The sequence below is a fragment of the Corylus avellana genome, chromosome ca5 (genome assembly GCF_901000735.1).
Source record: "Corylus avellana chromosome ca5, CavTom2PMs-1.0".
Taxonomy (NCBI): Eukaryota; Viridiplantae; Streptophyta; class Magnoliopsida; order Fagales; family Betulaceae; genus Corylus; species Corylus avellana.
In genome coordinates, this window is record NC_081545.1 from 35,794,316 (window position 1) to 35,812,270 (window position 17,955).

Sequence of the window (17,955 nt, forward strand, 5' to 3'; positions counted from 1 at the left end):
TATTGCACTAATAATGTTCATTGTGAGACCTTGTTGGAGGTCGGTCACAGACAAGTCCGGTCAACTGCATGTCTGCATGTGCGCCTCCTACTGGGGCTGCTTATTTGATGTGAGTCGTGCTTTGTTGAAGAGAGCTTACAGTAAACGGTTATGTATTTGTCCTTCTTCTGATTCATCTCCGGTACTGTTCTCGTGAAATTCGTACAGTCCATTCACGAGAGGCTTGTGATACGTACCATCTTTGTATTTAAGCATTTCGTGCTTCACCGGCCCCCTCATTTCATGATGTTTTTCTTTGGAATAGAACCGACATTTTCCTATATTTCGAAGACATTGTGATATTCGGAACCAACCGTGCTTAACCTTTTCAGTATTGTTTCTTAAGTTCTGACTTTTTAGTCTTGATGTCTCTCTTCATTGCTTACTTCTGGTTATCGCTTTCGCTTTTCCATGTTGTAAGGGATTAAATCTTGTGTATGGAATGAGCGATTTTGGGAAACATATATAAAAGTACGTATAAATAATGTATTATCATTTTAGCTGCTTAGAATTATCAATTTATATATTCATTTTGTGTCGTTATTGATTTGACATCACTCACGTGCGTAGGAGGAGAGGATGAGATTGAACCAAAGATAAAAAAATATAATGCTTAGAGAGAGGGGCATGATTTTGGACTTGAAGATGAAGTGATGGAAGATCAAAGAAGTGGGACATCCGAACCTTCGGGGAAATAAGTTTCACTCATTGTTGTTTCTCTTCTACATCCATTGCCATAGCACAGTGACAATGTTGTGGTTCCTCCATGGCTGGATGTATTCAATCTCATGGTATCCAATAGTAGGTGTAAATAATGCCAGATAATTGATATATATTTGAGACTGATATTACTACAAATCTCGAAATACACGAGTGTAAAACCCTATCTTTTACCGGCATCTAATAAGGAATTGACACGTCATCTAAAAATATTTTTTATTTTTTATTTTGTGGATCTTTTGCTATCTTGTTTAATATAAATGGGTTTTGATTTTGTGGATCTCTTGTTGTCTTGTTTAATATTTGGTACCCTCTTTTTTTTAATGTATGTATATATTATATATATTTTTTCTATTAAAATGAGGAAAATGGCTACAAGGAGGTTGATGCTGTATATCTTGATGGAATATTAAACATATCTACTGTAGTGAAAAACTCAAATGAAGTTGGAAATATATGCTTGTCCACCAATGCTGTTGTTTTCCACCCAGCATTCATACTGTCAACCAAAATGTAGGAGGATATTTATGTTGAATCAAAATGGAGGAATGTTCAAGTCCTACAAGTTATGGTCATCCATTTAGATTCTGCATACCAGAAAGCATATGCATCATCCTATCTTTAAGTATAGCCATAGACTCATAGTTATTCTTCATTTAATCTCTCTCTCTCTCTCTCTCTCTCTCTCTATATATATATATATATATATGTCTGCGTGTGAGGTTGAAGGGACAGAGGTAAGGTCGTAGAACAAGTTACAAGTCCCATCTCAAGAAATTGTAAGTTAAATCAAAAAACAAAGCATAAAACACATGATTGTTAATCTCAACACCCAAATGAGGTTATACTAATTCACCCCATTCTCATTTTCAAGAGGTAGTTTAATTAATTGGAGACCACGTCTCATTAAATAGAAATAATTTTTGATATGATATGGGATACAAAACTGTGCACATGCCTTTAACTTCTAATTTCTGTTTTTTTTTTCAATTCGGTTTATGTATTTTTAGTATAAATTAATAAATGTAATTCTTAAATACATTATAAATTAAGAAACCAAAAAATCTAAAAAATTGCGTAGGAAGAAATTCATCCAATCTAGTGAATTAAGGACAACATTATTATACTCTCTAGGGTCTCTTTTAGCTAAGTTGAGGTTTCACATCAACAAATAGTTGGCTACATACAATTAAAAGAAGGAGATTAAAAACACGTTAGCGAGGGAAAACGGATGAGAAGATGATACAATATTCTCAAGCGAATCATTTTCAAATGGAGGCACGCTTCGTATTATTGGTAATATTCAATGAATCTGGTCCTCTTACGTACTCAGTACTCATTTTATTTGCAAAACAATAGCAATTAGCAATTCTAACGTCGGCTTAACGTACAGTTAACAAAGTCAATGCATTCTTTTGTAATAAACAAACTTATCATTTGAGAAACTAATATAATACTTGTCCTCTTGGAAAGTTCAGTTGTCCTTTATAGCAAATATAATTATTTCATGTCACTTATTCCAAAAAATCAAGTTAATAAAAAATTTTAAATTTAATTGTTAATACACTGACATCACACTTAACATCTGACAAAGAAAACTAGTAAACAACACAAAAATTAAAGGTTAGAGTGGCACGCTGGGAGTAGCAGCAAAATCACCTCAGACGATTAGGTATATAAAGTAAAGTAGGTTGTAGGCATACTTGAGCAAATTAACAAATTGATTTTTAGCTAATTTCTGTCCTTACCATAATTTCGTTATATATTGTTTCAGATTGGTAATGGAGTCTAGCATGGTAAGCCCCGACAGTTCGTAGGTGACCAATATGAAAGGCAACAAACCCTAATAAGTTGCGAATGTGTTAGCTTAAAGGATCTTTTAATTAAAATAAAGCACAACTCATAAAATATTTTATTTATAATAAAATTAGTTATAACTGGTCATCTAACACTGTTTCAAATTTCTGACATATAGACAAAAAGTCATGGTAATCTAGTGGAACTTTCAAATATGGGATTTGTTGTTGTGTCATTTTCGCTTCTAACTTACAACAAGCAAGGGGTGAGACGAAAATGAATACCGAAAGAACAAGTAACTTCTACCAAAACCATTTTTTAAAAGATCTAAATGCATAAACAATTCGAATTTGGCACAGCACATGGCCGCCTAGCATTGGACTTTTAAGATCATGATCCATGATGGTGCCTGTTGCATCTCATTTAAATGTTTTCAAGTAACCTTCTATAATATCCTAAACCACAGCTACAGATCCCAGAGTCACATAATAAATATATCTCAAATGGACATTGGTCCTACCCAATGGTCGGCAACTTGGGTTCGTAATCTTTTATTTTTATTTATTTTTTATTTTGTTAGAGAGCTTTGGATATCTTTTTCTAATATCTTGAATTCTTCAAAAGAAGCTATATGTGAAGGTGATCGATCAAGGCGGTACCGAACAGCAACCCCCCACCTAATAGATTCTTTAGTAAACCCATTCGGACCGGCATTCTTTACAATTAAATGCAATCAAATAGATAATTATAAGAGATCTCATCGATCTGGTTGTAATCCGAGCAAGAAATTGCAATTGAATCCCAATCCAACGTACAACTCGGATTAACTTTACCACTTTCCATCGGCTTAATATTTTAGAATAAATAGTGATTAGAGCGTTCATCAGTTGGAACTTTTGTCTAAAGTTTTAGAAAGTGGATTGTTTTTTCAAAAATGCTTTAGGACTATAGGACCTTTGAGTCAGCTGAGATGGCATAGTAATTAATACAGCTTTGCAAATGAGGACTACGAGGCTCTATTAATGGCTGGGTAGACCGCCCAACACGACAAAGACTAAAACCAAACAACATGAGTTAAAAGTTTAAAAAATTGGACCAAGTATGCAAGGCATCATCTGAAAAGTAGTACTAAATTTCGCTTTCTTCCTCTTTGTGTCTATCTTATATATATATATAGAAGAGTCATCAATGGGCTATACACAGAGAGAGAGAGACAGAAGGAGAGAGCTGTGAAAGAATGGATGCATGGATCATGAGAGCTGGGTTGTTTCTGGTAATGGCTTTTACGATTATGGGGAGAGGAGAGGGGCAACTGGCCGAAAACTTCTACAGCTCCAGCTGTCCAAGCGTTGAGTTCATAGTGAAGCAGGCAGTTTCCACCAAATTTTCCCAGACGTTCACCACAATCCCGGCAACTCTACGCCTATTTTTCCATGACTGCTTTGTTGAGGTAGGCTATAGATGCTGATTATGGCACCACACACATTGCACGTAGTAATTAAACATGTAATACATTGAGGGCCAGCCCTCTTAATGTTAATTTTGTACCATTTTGTCTATACTCCGTACTTTGTAATGATGCCGTTGATCGCACGGTAATATTAGACCAACGGGCACTTGTAAAATAGGTAGTAACAGTTGAGACTTGCCGGGTAAGATAACTCTTTGATGCTTAAGTTAACAAGAAAAATTATATATTGCTTAGAGGAAGAGAGTTGGGAATGTTTTTGATTCTTGGAATTTGAAGCGGGTTCTCGTGAGTTTCTTAGACCGTGGCGTCGGTGGTGACTCTCGTGGCATCCATTGATCTAGTTTGCACCATATAATCTTCTATCCATTTTTTTATTGGTGTCCGTCGACTAAGCCTAACCGTGTGATTAACTTCATACTGATGGCTTTTAATATATCTTCCATTGGACGGTCGGAGATTGCCGAGCATTAATAAACTGTTGACTAGGAGTAGGTGGTAACTTAATAAGAAATCACATTTTGCACTAGATAGAAACGTTAGTCCTCAACAACTACTTTGTTTGACTGAGACCACAAGGCTATCAAACCCACTAGAAAGACGAAGAAAACATGGCACAGAAAGAAGAAAAATTACAGACATAATTAGTAGCTGACAAGGAAAGCTTAATTTGAGTTCCATAGGTAGTTTTTCCTTTGTCAATATGATTTCTGCTGGCCTAAATGATTTTCTGTGGTCTCCTTTAGGGATGTGATGCCTCAGTCCTGATATCGTCACCAAATTCCGATGCAGAAAAGGATTCTGAAGACAATCTTTCCCTAGCAGGAGATGGGTTTGACACTGTTTTTAAGGCAAAGCAAGCAGTTGAAGCAACATGCCCTGGCATTGTCTCATGCGCAGACATTTTGGCTATTGCTGCCAGGGATGTCGTGGTCCTGGTAAGAATGTTCACAAGCCTGCAAGCTTCATAATGGATTGTGATTGCTTATTAAACTAACAATATTTCTTGACCAAAAACTCTCAGGCTGGAGGCCCATCATTCAATGTAGAACTTGGACGTCGTGATGGCCTTATTTCCCTGGCATCTCGGGTTGCCGGTAATCTGCCTCAACCTACCTTTGACCTCAACCAGCTCGAAACCATTTTTTCCAAACACAATCTTAGCCAACTTGACATGATTGCATTGTCCGGAGCACACACTCTAGGCTTCTCACACTGCAGCCGCTTTGCCAACCGCTTGTACTCCTTCTCCTCAAGCTCTACTACGGACCCTTCTCTAAATCCTGACTATGCCAAGCAGTTGGAATCCGCCTGCCCTCAAAACGTCGATCCGCGCATTGCTGTTGACCTGGATCCCGTAACACCTCAAACGTTTGACAATATATACTACCAAAATCTGGTTGGAGGAAAGGGCATGCTCAGTTCTGATCAGGTGCTCTTCACTGATCCTGCATCTCAGTCCACTGTTATTGATTTTGCAAACAGTCCTGGTGATTTTAATGGAGCCTTCACCACTGCAATGAGGAAGCTTGGTAGAGTGGGGGTTAAGACTGGTAAAAACGGACAGATTAGAACAGACTGCTCCGCCTTCAATTCACAGCAATAATTACAGGTTCCAATAAGGAGAACATGATTGTGAAATAAATCAATAATATCCTCAAAGAAGTTTAATTGTTTACAAAACATACGTATATTAGTATATGCATATTCATACATGTATATGCAGGTAGCAATTGCTGGAGCCTGGAGTTGTATTATTCATTACAATCAATAAATTTCTTTTCATGGGGTTTAAGATAATCAATATATCATTGGGTTGTGTATGAATATGCAGGTAGCAATTGCTGGAGCCTGGAGTTGTATTATTCATTACAATCAATAAATTTCTTTACATGGGGCTTAAGAAATCAATATATCATTGGGTTGTAAATTTGTCATCACTTTCAGTACTATGTTGTCTCCAAGAAGAACGTTCATAAGCTGGCAACGAATGACAAGGGATCATTTGCATTCATAATTGTTCCTAGTACAAACTCAATTTTTGAATGTAGATTCTCCGATTAAAACTGATTCCAGTCTATATTGGTGTCCAGTTTTTATTTTTTATTTTTGGTTCTATTGAATACAAGGCAAGGGTAACGTGGTGGTGTAAGATGGCAATCCTTATTTTGGAGCAAAGTAATGTTACTTTTCACACCTATTTATCACACTCATTGACGTGATGTGTTTTAAGTAACTTTTATATCAATTACTTAAACCACGTCGCGTCAGCCAAAGTAAAATAAATGTGAAGAATAAGATTACTCTTTGAGTGCAAATAATGGAAGTATAAAAGAAAAGATTTTTCCTTCAATTTCAAGACCCATCCAATTTAATTCTAAATTCAACTGGATTTGAACTGCAAACCGTGAACAGAAACATAATCCTAAGGCATGAAAGGCTAATCAATTGATTCTGATGCACAAACATGGGAAAATTAGTCTTCAAATAGAAAAACTCAACCTCCAATTATTATCATTTCATTTAAGTATTTAATTTATTGTCTTAAGTTAGATTTACAACTTACCTTGTATTGTAACATTTCTTTGGTCCCCAAGGGGTAGTTCAATCGGTTGGGGACGACGCTCATAAAACGGAAGTCACTAGTTCAAATCTCCCTCCCCCTCTTATACAAACATGTAAAAAAAAAAAAAAAAAAAAAAAACATTTCTTTGTTTAGACGTTTAATTTTCTTTTTCTTTTCTAGTCTAGTCGAGTGTTAAATATTGCAGGAGACCCATATTTAAAGACAACTTTTGATAATGAAAATTTGAGTGCCAGTGAAAGAACCCAGCGATAATTGAACCTACACCTACTCTGTCAAGAACCAGCATGAGTGCCATAGCTAGAAGATGAAAGAAACCAAGAGAGAACAGACAAACAAACATAGTTTATTCATTTGAGGTGGATTTAAAACATTTCAAGCCAAACAATGTCTAAATCAAAAAAAGGAAGGGATAAAAAGCTCAACATTATACACTACGTTGTAGTGAGCAGCCTTAATATAATGAAGAAGAGCCAAGTCTCACCCTGGAGAGAAGTGTTTTGAAGCATTCTCGCCTCTGCCATTGTTCTTGTAATGTATGTTTATGTCGAAGAAATCTACCTTGAATGAAGTCTTGAAACACCACAATAATTTGGACAAATAATCTGGTTATATAAGCCTAGTTGTACTTGTTTTTCCATAGAGGTGGGCATATACAATCTTGGTCCGATAAACAAGAATCATGCTTAATACAAAGGCAATAACGCAGAATCCAGACATTATCAGTGAAGTTAGAAAGAAGCATATGGCACCTTCACACTTCTGAGCTTCATCCACACCACCAAACATGGCTGAGAAAATTGATCCCCAATTCTGATGCTGTTGATGGTGTCGATGAGCTTGCTTCTCTGCTTCATGGTCATATATACTGCTAGCAATTACACCAGAGAAGACTAAAGAACCTGCAGGATTTGCCAGTGTGAGAAAATTGTACAAAGCCCCAAATTTTTTCAAACCAAATAACTCGGATGCAGCTGCCGGCACAATCGCCCAGTGAGCCCCATAGCCAAGTCCAATCAACAGTGTGCCAATGTACATTTCCCCAGGCCACCCAATAGCAAAGAAAAGATGCCCAACTGCCATAATGAGTTGGGCCACAGCCATTGCCACTGGTCTAGGATAAGCATGGTCCCTATTCAATGAATGCCAAGGATGGATGAGAAGAACAAGTCAAAATCAAAGGCAAATTAAAGCTTAACAAACATCAAGGAGGAAATGAAATCAACTTGCACCTCACAATAATCTCAGAGAAGTAACCACCACCAATACGACCAAGAAAGTTCCAAATGCTGATCATGGACACAAATATATGGGTGTTATCATACCCTAGAGACTGGCTCATCTGACCCAGATTATCAATCACTGTCAACCCAGATCCAGAGCCCAATAGAAGTGAGAAAAATATAAGCCAAAAGTCTGCTTTAATTAAAGCTTGCATCAGGGTGAAGTCCTCCCCTCTATGCGGACCCCTCCTCCTCCTGACCCTCACCGCTCCCTCTGCAGCTGCCTGGAATAGTTTTGTTTGCAATTGTGCAATTCGCTTTCGCCTCTCTGATGCTGGAAGCAAGTCCACTTCCTTAGGCTTCTCATCTTCCACCTCACTGAATATAACCTCACTAGAATCCTGCTGAACGCTGTCAGGTTCTTGTTTCTGTGGCTCAGGCAGGAGTGGCTCTTCTTCTGGAGCTCTTGGCTCTATGCAAAAACTCAATGACATGGGAATCACAATTGGAATCAGAAGAAGGATAAATAAAATTATCGTAAAAATTGTGATCACTGTATGGTTCAAATCGACCAGGTCTTCAACAAGCATGACTCCCATCAAATAAGCAGCCAATAGGAGGCACACACTATAGATAAATGTGAAACTTATGCCATCAGTTGACTGGACTTGTCTGTGACCTCCAACAGGTCTGACAATAAACATTACAGCAATAACTACCATTGCTGGACCGACTGCAACCATGAAAATCAGAGATGCATGATCAGGGGAATGAATCATTGCATATATCTGAGTCAAAATTGCTCCTCCCAATCCAGCAAAGCCCTTTAGAATTCCAACCACAGGACCCCGACTTTTTGGAAAGTTTTGCACGCAGGAAACCAGAGCAACTGTGTTGAAGTAAGTCTCACCATTTGTTCCCACAAATATAAGAACGCACATCTGCATACTGATATCTGTTAATGATATAAACAGTCAAGATGGCATATAAGATTGGAAAGACAATCTTGGACCAAGAGAACACAAGTACTAATTGAGCCTTTAGATAATTATCTCAACGCAGCGATAGATGCTCAGAATCCAAAAAAAAATAATAATAAAAAAATAAAAAATAAAAAATTACACATTAGGAACATGAGCATGAGCCACCACATGTCAACTGTCCTTGATTGCAGTCAAACTATGTAAAATGTCACTCTAATGGTCTCACGGAAGTGTGCACATTTAAGATGACAACCAGGAACTAACAATGAAAGATAGAAAAACAGAGGAAAGGAACCACACCCAATTAAGTTGGAGAGGGCTCATTTAGCAATAAAGGTTTATAAGCTTCGCTTGCTTGCGCTATGCACAGCTCACAGCTCATCCTTTGGACCTCAATATTGGTTCACAGGAATCCACTTGTTGACAGCCCCACTACACTCACTGCACAATGGCAAGTTTAGGCAAATGCTGAATTTACCAACCTAAAACCAATGGCCCTTAGAGCAAGATAAACTAAAAAATAAAATCATTTAAGTTTGGTGCAGATAAAGAAGAACCGAGTCCTTCCATCAGTTGATCTGTAGACTTGTTTTTCTTTACCGAGATTTATGTTCCTTTTTTTGGTTGGAAAGAGGCATAGAAATACTCTTCTATCACCAAATATAGCAATTCCATGAAGATCCACCATAAAAATTTTCAAGTCCAAATACATAGACAAATGATTAAACCATAATTCTAAAGCATCCCAATCCTCATCAATGGCCATTGTTTATGTATTTACCAACAAAATAAAGGCTCGAGTAAATCACAAACTTGCAAGAAGCAGTACCTACCTTTAAGAGAGAAATGCTAGAGAACAGTCAGTTGCAGAAGTTCAGTTTAATATTTACCATGAAAACAATTATTTAAGCAAGATGATCTGATGGAAGGAACAAATTTCTTATCTGCTAACAATTTTAGAAATCTAGATTTGATTGAAGCATCTAGGAGGCAACATGCAACTGTTGTCCTGCAAGCAATAGTATGCGAATAAAATAATTCAACGGAACAACCAGTTGATTGATTGCAGATGAATCAGAATTAGATAAAAGTTTCCACAAAACTATTAGCTAAACGCTTTTAAACTTTCTTGACTATTAACTCAGTGCCTTAAAACATCGATACAATAGAAAACCAAGAGCTCATTAAAAAAAGATGAGTTCACAAAAGGGTAAAAACAGGGCATAGAAGGAAATGGTAATCTTCTAGCTCATTGCAACTTGATTTCTTGCATTCTAAGTTTGTAAACTGAGAACAAAAAACAAAAAAAAAACAAAAAAAACAGAACAGGAATAGAAATGGAATACCAAAAACTGAGAACATGTTACATCGTAATTGTTCTTTCGGTCAAACAAACACAGAAACTATACTAAAAGAGATTCTAAAGATTCATTTCAAAAAGGCTTTTGAAACTAGAATCAGCATCTATTTCCAACACCACCTCCTATTACTATAATTTTCATCGGATAAATCTGTTTTTTTTTTTTTTTTTTGGGGTTGGTCTCAATCACGCAAAAGTAATCACAAGCAAATAAGCTCCACCAAGGAGATATAAAAAGAAGTGAAAGACTTGGAAGGTCATCAAACTTGTGATGAATCAAAACCAAGACAAAACCCCACAAAAGCAAAACAACCAAACACGATGATCAACAAATGAAAAGTAAAAATTCAATAGAGAAGATGAACTTAAAAAGAGTATTATTGATTGAAACTCACAGCCCACAAAGGCAAAGTAGGAGATCTGCCAGTGACAACGAGCCAAACCCAGCCATACCCAACAAAGTTCTGGAGAGCACCAACGAGGAGAGCACCCCACAAGGGCAAGACCTCGCACAGGCTCCCAGCCAAGAACCCAACACTGTCTCCTAAGTCCTTAGCCACCCCAAGCCTCGCAATCTGCCTCTGGTTATAGCCAAGCGAACTCTTTATCACCGGCGATATGCTCCCGAAAAGGTACCCGATCCCCGCACACGATTGCAACCACATTGCGGCCACGAACACCAGCCATCTGTTGCTCACAAACGACCTCACCCTCTCACGCCACCACCCGCCACTCATATCTTTCTCTCACTCACTCACTGCCTGCCTTTCAAAACAACCAAAGTCTCTCTCTTTGCGTTTTGTTCTCACGGAAAGCTTTGAGATTTCTTTATAATACAACCAAAGCAAAGAGACAGAGAGATAGACAGGCGGGGGATGATGATGACGACGACGATGACGATGATGATGTGCTTGGTAGACAACAAAATGGCTGATTTGGCAAATTGGCGCTATGTTCATTAAGAAAAATAAAGCAAATGGAATCTGAAGACTTAAACGACACACTCTGCTAATTGTTTTTTAAAATAGAACGGAATCGACAACCAGCGAACACAATCATTGTTGTATTCCAGCGAACACAATCATGGTTGCTCTTTTTCTTTTTTCTTCTCTCTTAAACAAATAAATTGATAACACTGTTTTCTTTTCTTTCTTTCTTTTTTAACAAAAATATTTATATCACGTCCAAATATTTTTATAAATAAAAAAATAAAAATTACCATCTAAAAACCATTACCAAACGAAGTGTTGTCGTCCAAATTATAAGGGTGGTTCACAATTTCATTCGCTAAGATTCTTTATAGACGATTTAGCATATGTTTTTCATTTTGTGTTTGACATTGATTGATAAGGTGGGCCCATGTCTTCGGTGTAAAAGTTTTTTATTTTTTATTTTTTTTAGAGCTGGTGTAAAAGTTTGATAAACAAGATTTTTTCGTAAAAGTTTGTAGCTTTTTTGACCATATGAATCTGATTGTATTTCATAGGAAATGATTCTTTGGGTTATGTTTGATAAAGTGTTTTACTTTTGGTTTAGAAAAATGTTTTGATGTGATATAAATATAATTCTTTTAAAAAAAATTAAAGAATGTTTTATGTTTTGTACTACTTGTTAATATTTTGTTTTCACAAAAATTTTAACAAACATAATCCTTGATTATTCAGAAAGAAAACATAAAATGCCTATTGTGTTTTGTTAGGACTCAAGTGTGAATTCGATCTCAATAAACAAAAAATCCAAAATTGTGTTGAAAAAACTTTTTTTTAGATGAAAAAAAGTCCGTATAGTATTCAAGGGGTAGCTCAATTAGTTGTGCATCATGTCTCATGAAGCGAAATACGTTAGTTTGAATCCTTCTCTCCCTCTCCGTGTAATCATATTTAAAAATAAATAAAAAGCATGCATTGTTTAATAAGAATTAAGAAAATAATAGTGAACATTATATCACATTTTTTAAACTTTTTAAATAAGCGAGCAAGGAATAGAGCTTAATACCACAAATAAGCTTAAGGCTTGAAGCCTCGAGACAGTTAACATAAATGTCTACTCACTAAAATACCTATGAGCCTCATGATCAAAATGTTTTGATGTGATATAAATATAATTTTTTTAAAAAAAAAAAATTAAGAATGTTTTATGTTTTGTGCTGCTTGTTAATATTTTGTTTTCACAAAATTTTTAACAAACCTTAATTACTCCGAAAGAAAACATAAAATGCCTATTGTGTTTTGTTAGGACTCAAGTGTGAATTCTCGATAAACAAAAACCCAAAATTGTGTTGAAAAAACTTTTTTTTAGATCAAAAAAGTTTGCATAGTATTCAAAGGGTAGCTCAATTAGTTGTGCATCATGTTCGTCTCATGAAGCGGAATACGTTAGTTCGAATCCTTCTCTCCCTCTCCTTGTAATCATATTTAAAAATAAATAAAAAGCATGCATTGTTTAATAAGAATTAAGAAAATAACAGTGAACATTATATCACATTTTCTAAATGTTTTAAATAAGCGAGCAAGGAATAGAGTTTAATACCATAAATAGGCTTGAAGCCTCGAGATAGTTTTTTTTTTTTTGACATGTTGGCACAAGAGGGGAAAGAGGAATTCGAACTAGTGACCTCCGCTTCATTTAAACGTAATCCCAGCCGATTGAACTACCTCTTGAAGACAAGCCTCGAGATAGTTAACATAAATGTCTACTCACTAAAAGTGATTTAAAAAAAAAAAAAAAAACCTATGAGCCTCGTGACTACTGACTACATATCACTATTCTACAATCAGAAACGCACCAAATCACAATTAAATAATAAGTCCAATATAAAAGAAAATGATGATCATCCCAATATACCCTAAAACTCCTTTTCTTTTATTTTTTCAAAAACTGTACTAATTCAAGCATAGAAGGCTCTCCAGTCTCCTCTGTTGGCCACCCGCCGATCCCACTTGAGCAACTTTTTTTTTGTATTGCAAGTGGTCCAGTTGGCTCTCTGTTCTCTGTTGGTTCACTTTATTTATCTCTTCTCTGTTTTTGGGGAGGAGACTTATAACATGAACATGACCAGACAATAATTGGATGGGCACGTCACACGTGGGAGCAATATCCCTCGTTGCTCGTGGACTTCTTTTCCACCCTGGCAAATTGGATGGTTGTCCTTTTTTCAATATATGTATATATATATTAATAAACCCTTTGCTTTATGTTGTAGCATGCACGATGGCCAACATCAAAAATATCACGCACTTTAACCTTTCCTTTATAACGTACGATGGCCCATTTCAACACCCAGCGATGAGGGAGACAATTCCTATTTGACTATTTGTTGGACCACCGCAAATCTGTATTATTCAGGTTATGACTATGAGGAAAGGCATCTCGTTAAATAGTAGTAATTTATGGGGTGCACTTTTCTTCGTTTTCATAAATTTTGTTTTTATAAATTCTCAATAATAATAGAATTGATTTTTGATCGATCGTTTATTTTCTTATAGTTCATTTTTTGTGAGCAAATCAATAGAACGATAACAGAGAAATTATTAAACATAAAAAAAAATTGTCATTATAATAAAGACAGTAAAGAAGATTGCGATTGATAAAACACTAGTAAAAAAAAAAAAAAAACAGTTAAGAAATCATTGACCTGACAGTGGATAGAGACATGATTTGTTGGAATTTGTTGTAAATCTAAAATTGATTATGACGGTGACTTTTTGTAAATATTATCTTATAATAGCTCGAAAAACTATTATGTATGTCATAGATAAAATTTGAATTGCGAAGATTTTAAAAATTATATATTTAGCATTGTACGGAGCATTTTGTCTCATTTAATTGTTATATCAATGAAAAAATAATTCGTTAAAAAAAATCACCAATTATAATTTTAAAAATCTCATCAATTTGAGAAGGGACACAAGGATTACGTTTGGTTTTACTCTTTTTTGGATTACATTTTTTTTTTTTTTGGCTAAAATAAAATTAGATTAAACTAAAAAGAAGTAGAAGAGGTGAGAGTAAGTAGTCCCAATAACAACAAAATATAACAACAACAGAGAGTAGAGCTGTGATATTTTTGGATAGAGTAGTTTTTTTTTTGGGTTAGAGTAGTTGTTTGTCCTTTCAATTCGTTATTTATCGTTTTGTGGTTGGGCTTCGGGCCTAATGCGTCGGGCTGTTCGCAGTATGACAATGTAGAATTTGCAAGTACTTGGGTATGCCTTCGTCGCTACAACATCAATTATTCAATTATTTTAAAAATGGCCCCTCACGGGCCTTATTCTACCCAACGGTCGTATGTCCCCTAGACCCGTATGACGTACATATTCTTATCTAAAAGCATTTTCCCTTTTTGGGTTTCGAGACTCCCGTGCTATCAATTTTTTATTTTTTTTTAATGTTTTTCTTATTTGATATTATTTTTTAAAGAACAAATATAAGAGACTAGTGTTGTAAGTTTTTTTAATAAAACAATATTCACGTAGAATTAGGAGAACACAATAAATAACAACAATATTCCTCTTGTAATATTGGCATACCAGCCTATTCGTTTTGGGATGGAGTTCAGAGTCTGTTAATTATGCAATTTTATAGATAAGAAATATAATTTTAAATAAAATTGTGAAAAATATTTTTTTTGAGAGTATTTTGAAACCATAAAATCAAATGCACCCTTAGAGCATTCTCAATGGAAGAGCCAAATATTATTTTGATCTAAAATGACTCCTCAAATGTTTAAAAAACTCTCTACATTGGATTAGCAACAAAAAAATGTAAAATAGATATTTGATTGGAAGAGCTAAAAAGAAAAGTTAAATATAGCAGGACTTTTCAATTGAGCTATTTTATTTTTCATTGTTTCTCTTACCTATTTTCTCTTTTTCCCAAATATTTTCCTACTTTTTCTCTGCATGTTCTTTTTTTTTTTTCAACACTTTTATTACTTTTAATAATATTTTAATAGAATAGATAGAAATATAGCTAATCGGATGTAGAGACATTTAAAAATAGCTTAGCTAAACTAGATAAAAGTGAGTTTTGAGAAGCTATTTTACATAAAAATATGACTCCTCTATTGAGAATGCTCTTAGTCACTTAAGCCTCTATTTGGATAGTATTTCATAATATCAAGTTTGTCTTTGAAAGACGGTATATTGTATAATTATAATTATGGAGAAATGCTATTTTTTCTTCCCCACTTTATCTCTCGTCCAACTTTATTTATATATTTTTTTAAATTCACCATTAAATTTGTAATACATATATTTTAAAAAGGATTAGAAAAGAGATAAATAAGAAGAATAGCATGTTTCATGAATATAATGCCAAAAAATGTTTGTCTTTTTAATGTATATTAAATTATTAATAAAATAAGTAATTTGTTCATTGTCTATCATATCCCCTTAATAATTTAACATAGAATCCGAAAGTTTTTCTTTGGTTGGAATCTCAAGTCTTAACCACATGATTCATTTTTTATTTTTATTTTTTTTGACACGTCTACAGGTAGGAGATTCGAATTTGTAACTTCCGCTTCATAATGTATGGTCCTCAGCCAATTGAGCTACCCCTTGGAGACCGGAACAGGATCCTCTCTAATTCAAATAAACGAGAGAATTTTTAATTAGTTATATTTGATAAGGTATTTTTGTCTTTTCACTTTTTGATGAAACACAAATAGTCCTCTAATACAATTAACAATACTATATGATTAAGAGGACCACGTGAAACCTAAGGCCTCGTTTGGTTCGCGGAATGTCTAGTCCATTGAAAAATGATTAGCTATTACTGAGAATATAAGAGTGTGGAATAGATTAGTTATTCTTATTACTTTGTTTGGTTGTAACGCTGGAATAGACTAGCTAATTATATTCTTTCGTTTGGTACAATGCAATATGTTGGTGAATTGAATCATATTATGATCAAATTTATTAAGGACTTTCATTCCATTTTTTTTTAAAAAAATCATAAACAACTTTTCTATAATTTTTTTTTTCTTTTTTTGTTTTTAATTATGTCAGGTACGTGACCTTTTGTTTTGTCTTTTTTTTTTTGCAATTATGGTACAAAATTATTTATACCAAAAAAAAAAAAAAGAAGGAGAAAACATAATCAAACTCAATCTTGAAATCAAAAAAATATAGTTGGAGAATGTACGGAGAATCAAAAGAAAGAAAAAAATAGATTATATATTTGTATTTTATAAAATCCTTGCAGATTCTGTTTCTTCGTAAAAGAAAAAAAAAAAAAAACTGAGAAAAAAGAGAGACAAAGAAACAGAATAAAAAAAAAAAAAGAAAAAAAAAAAAGAGAAACTGAGAGAAGAAAATCAGAGAGAAACGGTATAGAGAAGGGAGACGGCATAGAGAAAAAAAAATCGTTTTCACTTGCAGAAAAATTGTACCAGAAGAATTAGAGAGAAAATAGAAAGAGAGATAACGAAATATAGAGACGGAGAAAAGAGAAACGGAGATATATATATATATATATATATATAGAGAGAGAGAGAGAGAGAGAGAGAGAGAGAAATATAAAAGAATCAGAGAGAGAGAACGAAATTTAATCATACAAGTGGGTTTTTTTGTGTCAATTTACACAATTAATTTAATCTCACATGAAATGATTAGCTAAGCCACTAAAAAATGAGTGGCTTAGTTAACTATATGTGTATGAGATTAGTAGTCCCATAGGAATAGACTACTCCTAGGAATAGTTTACTTCTAGGAATAGAGTGTTACTAAACAAATGGCTAATTATACTTAGTGTTAAGTAGTCCAATCCAAAAATCTATTCCGCAAACCAAACGGGGCTAATTGTGGAAATATAATAGATAAATAATGAAGGATGGTGTTGGACACTTTGGCTAAGCGCCTATTATTGCTTAATCTATTGCGCATTGGTCCATTGATCCGTATATTCCGTCAAGGTCACGTCTGCATTGACATCTGTCTCTTCCTTTTCACGATTTTATCTTTTGCTTTAATTTAATTGCGCTTAAAATGCGTCAAATAGGTGAAAGCGAAAGCGAAACATTTCCTCAAGTGAGGCCTACAAGGATTCACAACTACATTATGCACAATAATTTTGAAGTGGGCGGTGGAAAAATCAATACAATAATCAAAATACCTAACTTAAATATGACAGCGAAAAGGAAAGGAAGAACAATCTTATTATAAGATTCACAATGATAATGCCTTTTGGACTATACGTTTTATTTTATTTTATTTTAAAAAAAAAAACAGTATTATTATGAGTAAGTGAAAATAATTTTGAGTATTTTATGTTTTTTAATGTTTTTGTTTCGAAAAGAAAAATTAAAAGAGAATAAAAAAGTTTTAATAAACAAAGCAAAATACTTTGTTTTTAATGCTTTTTGGAATAAAATTTTTGTTTGGAAAATGTTTTAATTTTTTCTTGGAACGTTTGTTAATGTTTTTGTTAAAAAAAAAAAAAAGAAATAGAAAAAATAAAGTTCTATAATGTTTTTGCGTCCATTATAATATGAGTGCCGTGTTACGTTTATGATGTATTGTTGGATTTATGTTCGAAATCAAAGATTCACTTATATCTTCCATCGCTTATCCATGTCAGCATGCTGCATGTCTATCCTAACAAAGTCTTATCAAGTTATATTAAATAGTATAGTCTTCTTTTAAATTGATTTTAACGAAATTCTTTTAAATTGGGAGGAAAAAGTTTTCTTTTAAAGTAGTCTATCAAACCATATGTATTCTCACATGTATTTTTAAAAATACATGTGAAAATTCTTTAAGTATCCATATCAGTTTAAG

The 17,955-nt window shown here is 34.3% G+C and overlaps 2 protein-coding genes across 4 annotated transcripts; one reads left to right on the forward strand and one right to left on the reverse strand.

Moving 5' to 3' along the window:
• The first annotated feature begins 3,776 nt into the window (after positions 1–3,776).
• LOC132182354 (peroxidase 55) lies at positions 3,777–5,921 on the forward strand. Its single transcript, XM_059595580.1, has 3 exons — positions 3,777–4,006; positions 4,771–4,962; positions 5,049–5,921. Exons 1-3 carry the CDS (start codon positions 3,794–3,796, stop codon positions 5,628–5,630), a joined length of 987 nt encoding a protein of 328 aa, XP_059451563.1. The 5' UTR covers positions 3,777–3,793; the 3' UTR covers positions 5,631–5,921.
• Positions 5,922–6,933: 1,012 nt separating this feature from the next.
• LOC132182355 (protein NUCLEAR FUSION DEFECTIVE 4) lies at positions 6,934–11,118 on the reverse strand. 3 transcript variants are annotated; one of them, XM_059595581.1, is made up of 3 exons: positions 10,570–11,118; positions 7,841–8,772; positions 6,934–7,740 (listed from the first exon to the last, which is right to left on the reverse strand). In XM_059595581.1, exons 1-3 carry the CDS (start codon positions 10,909–10,911, stop codon positions 7,218–7,220), a joined length of 1,797 nt encoding a protein of 598 aa, XP_059451564.1. In that variant the 5' UTR covers positions 10,912–11,118; the 3' UTR covers positions 6,934–7,217. The 3 variants fall into 3 exon arrangements, with proteins under 3 accessions (XP_059451564.1, XP_059451565.1, XP_059451567.1); XM_059595582.1 differs by having other exon boundaries at positions 7,841–8,786; positions 10,570–10,653; XM_059595584.1 differs by lacking the exon at positions 10,570–11,118 and adding an exon at positions 9,115–10,102 and having other exon boundaries at positions 7,841–8,786.
• Positions 11,119–17,955: the final 6,837 nt, after the last annotated feature.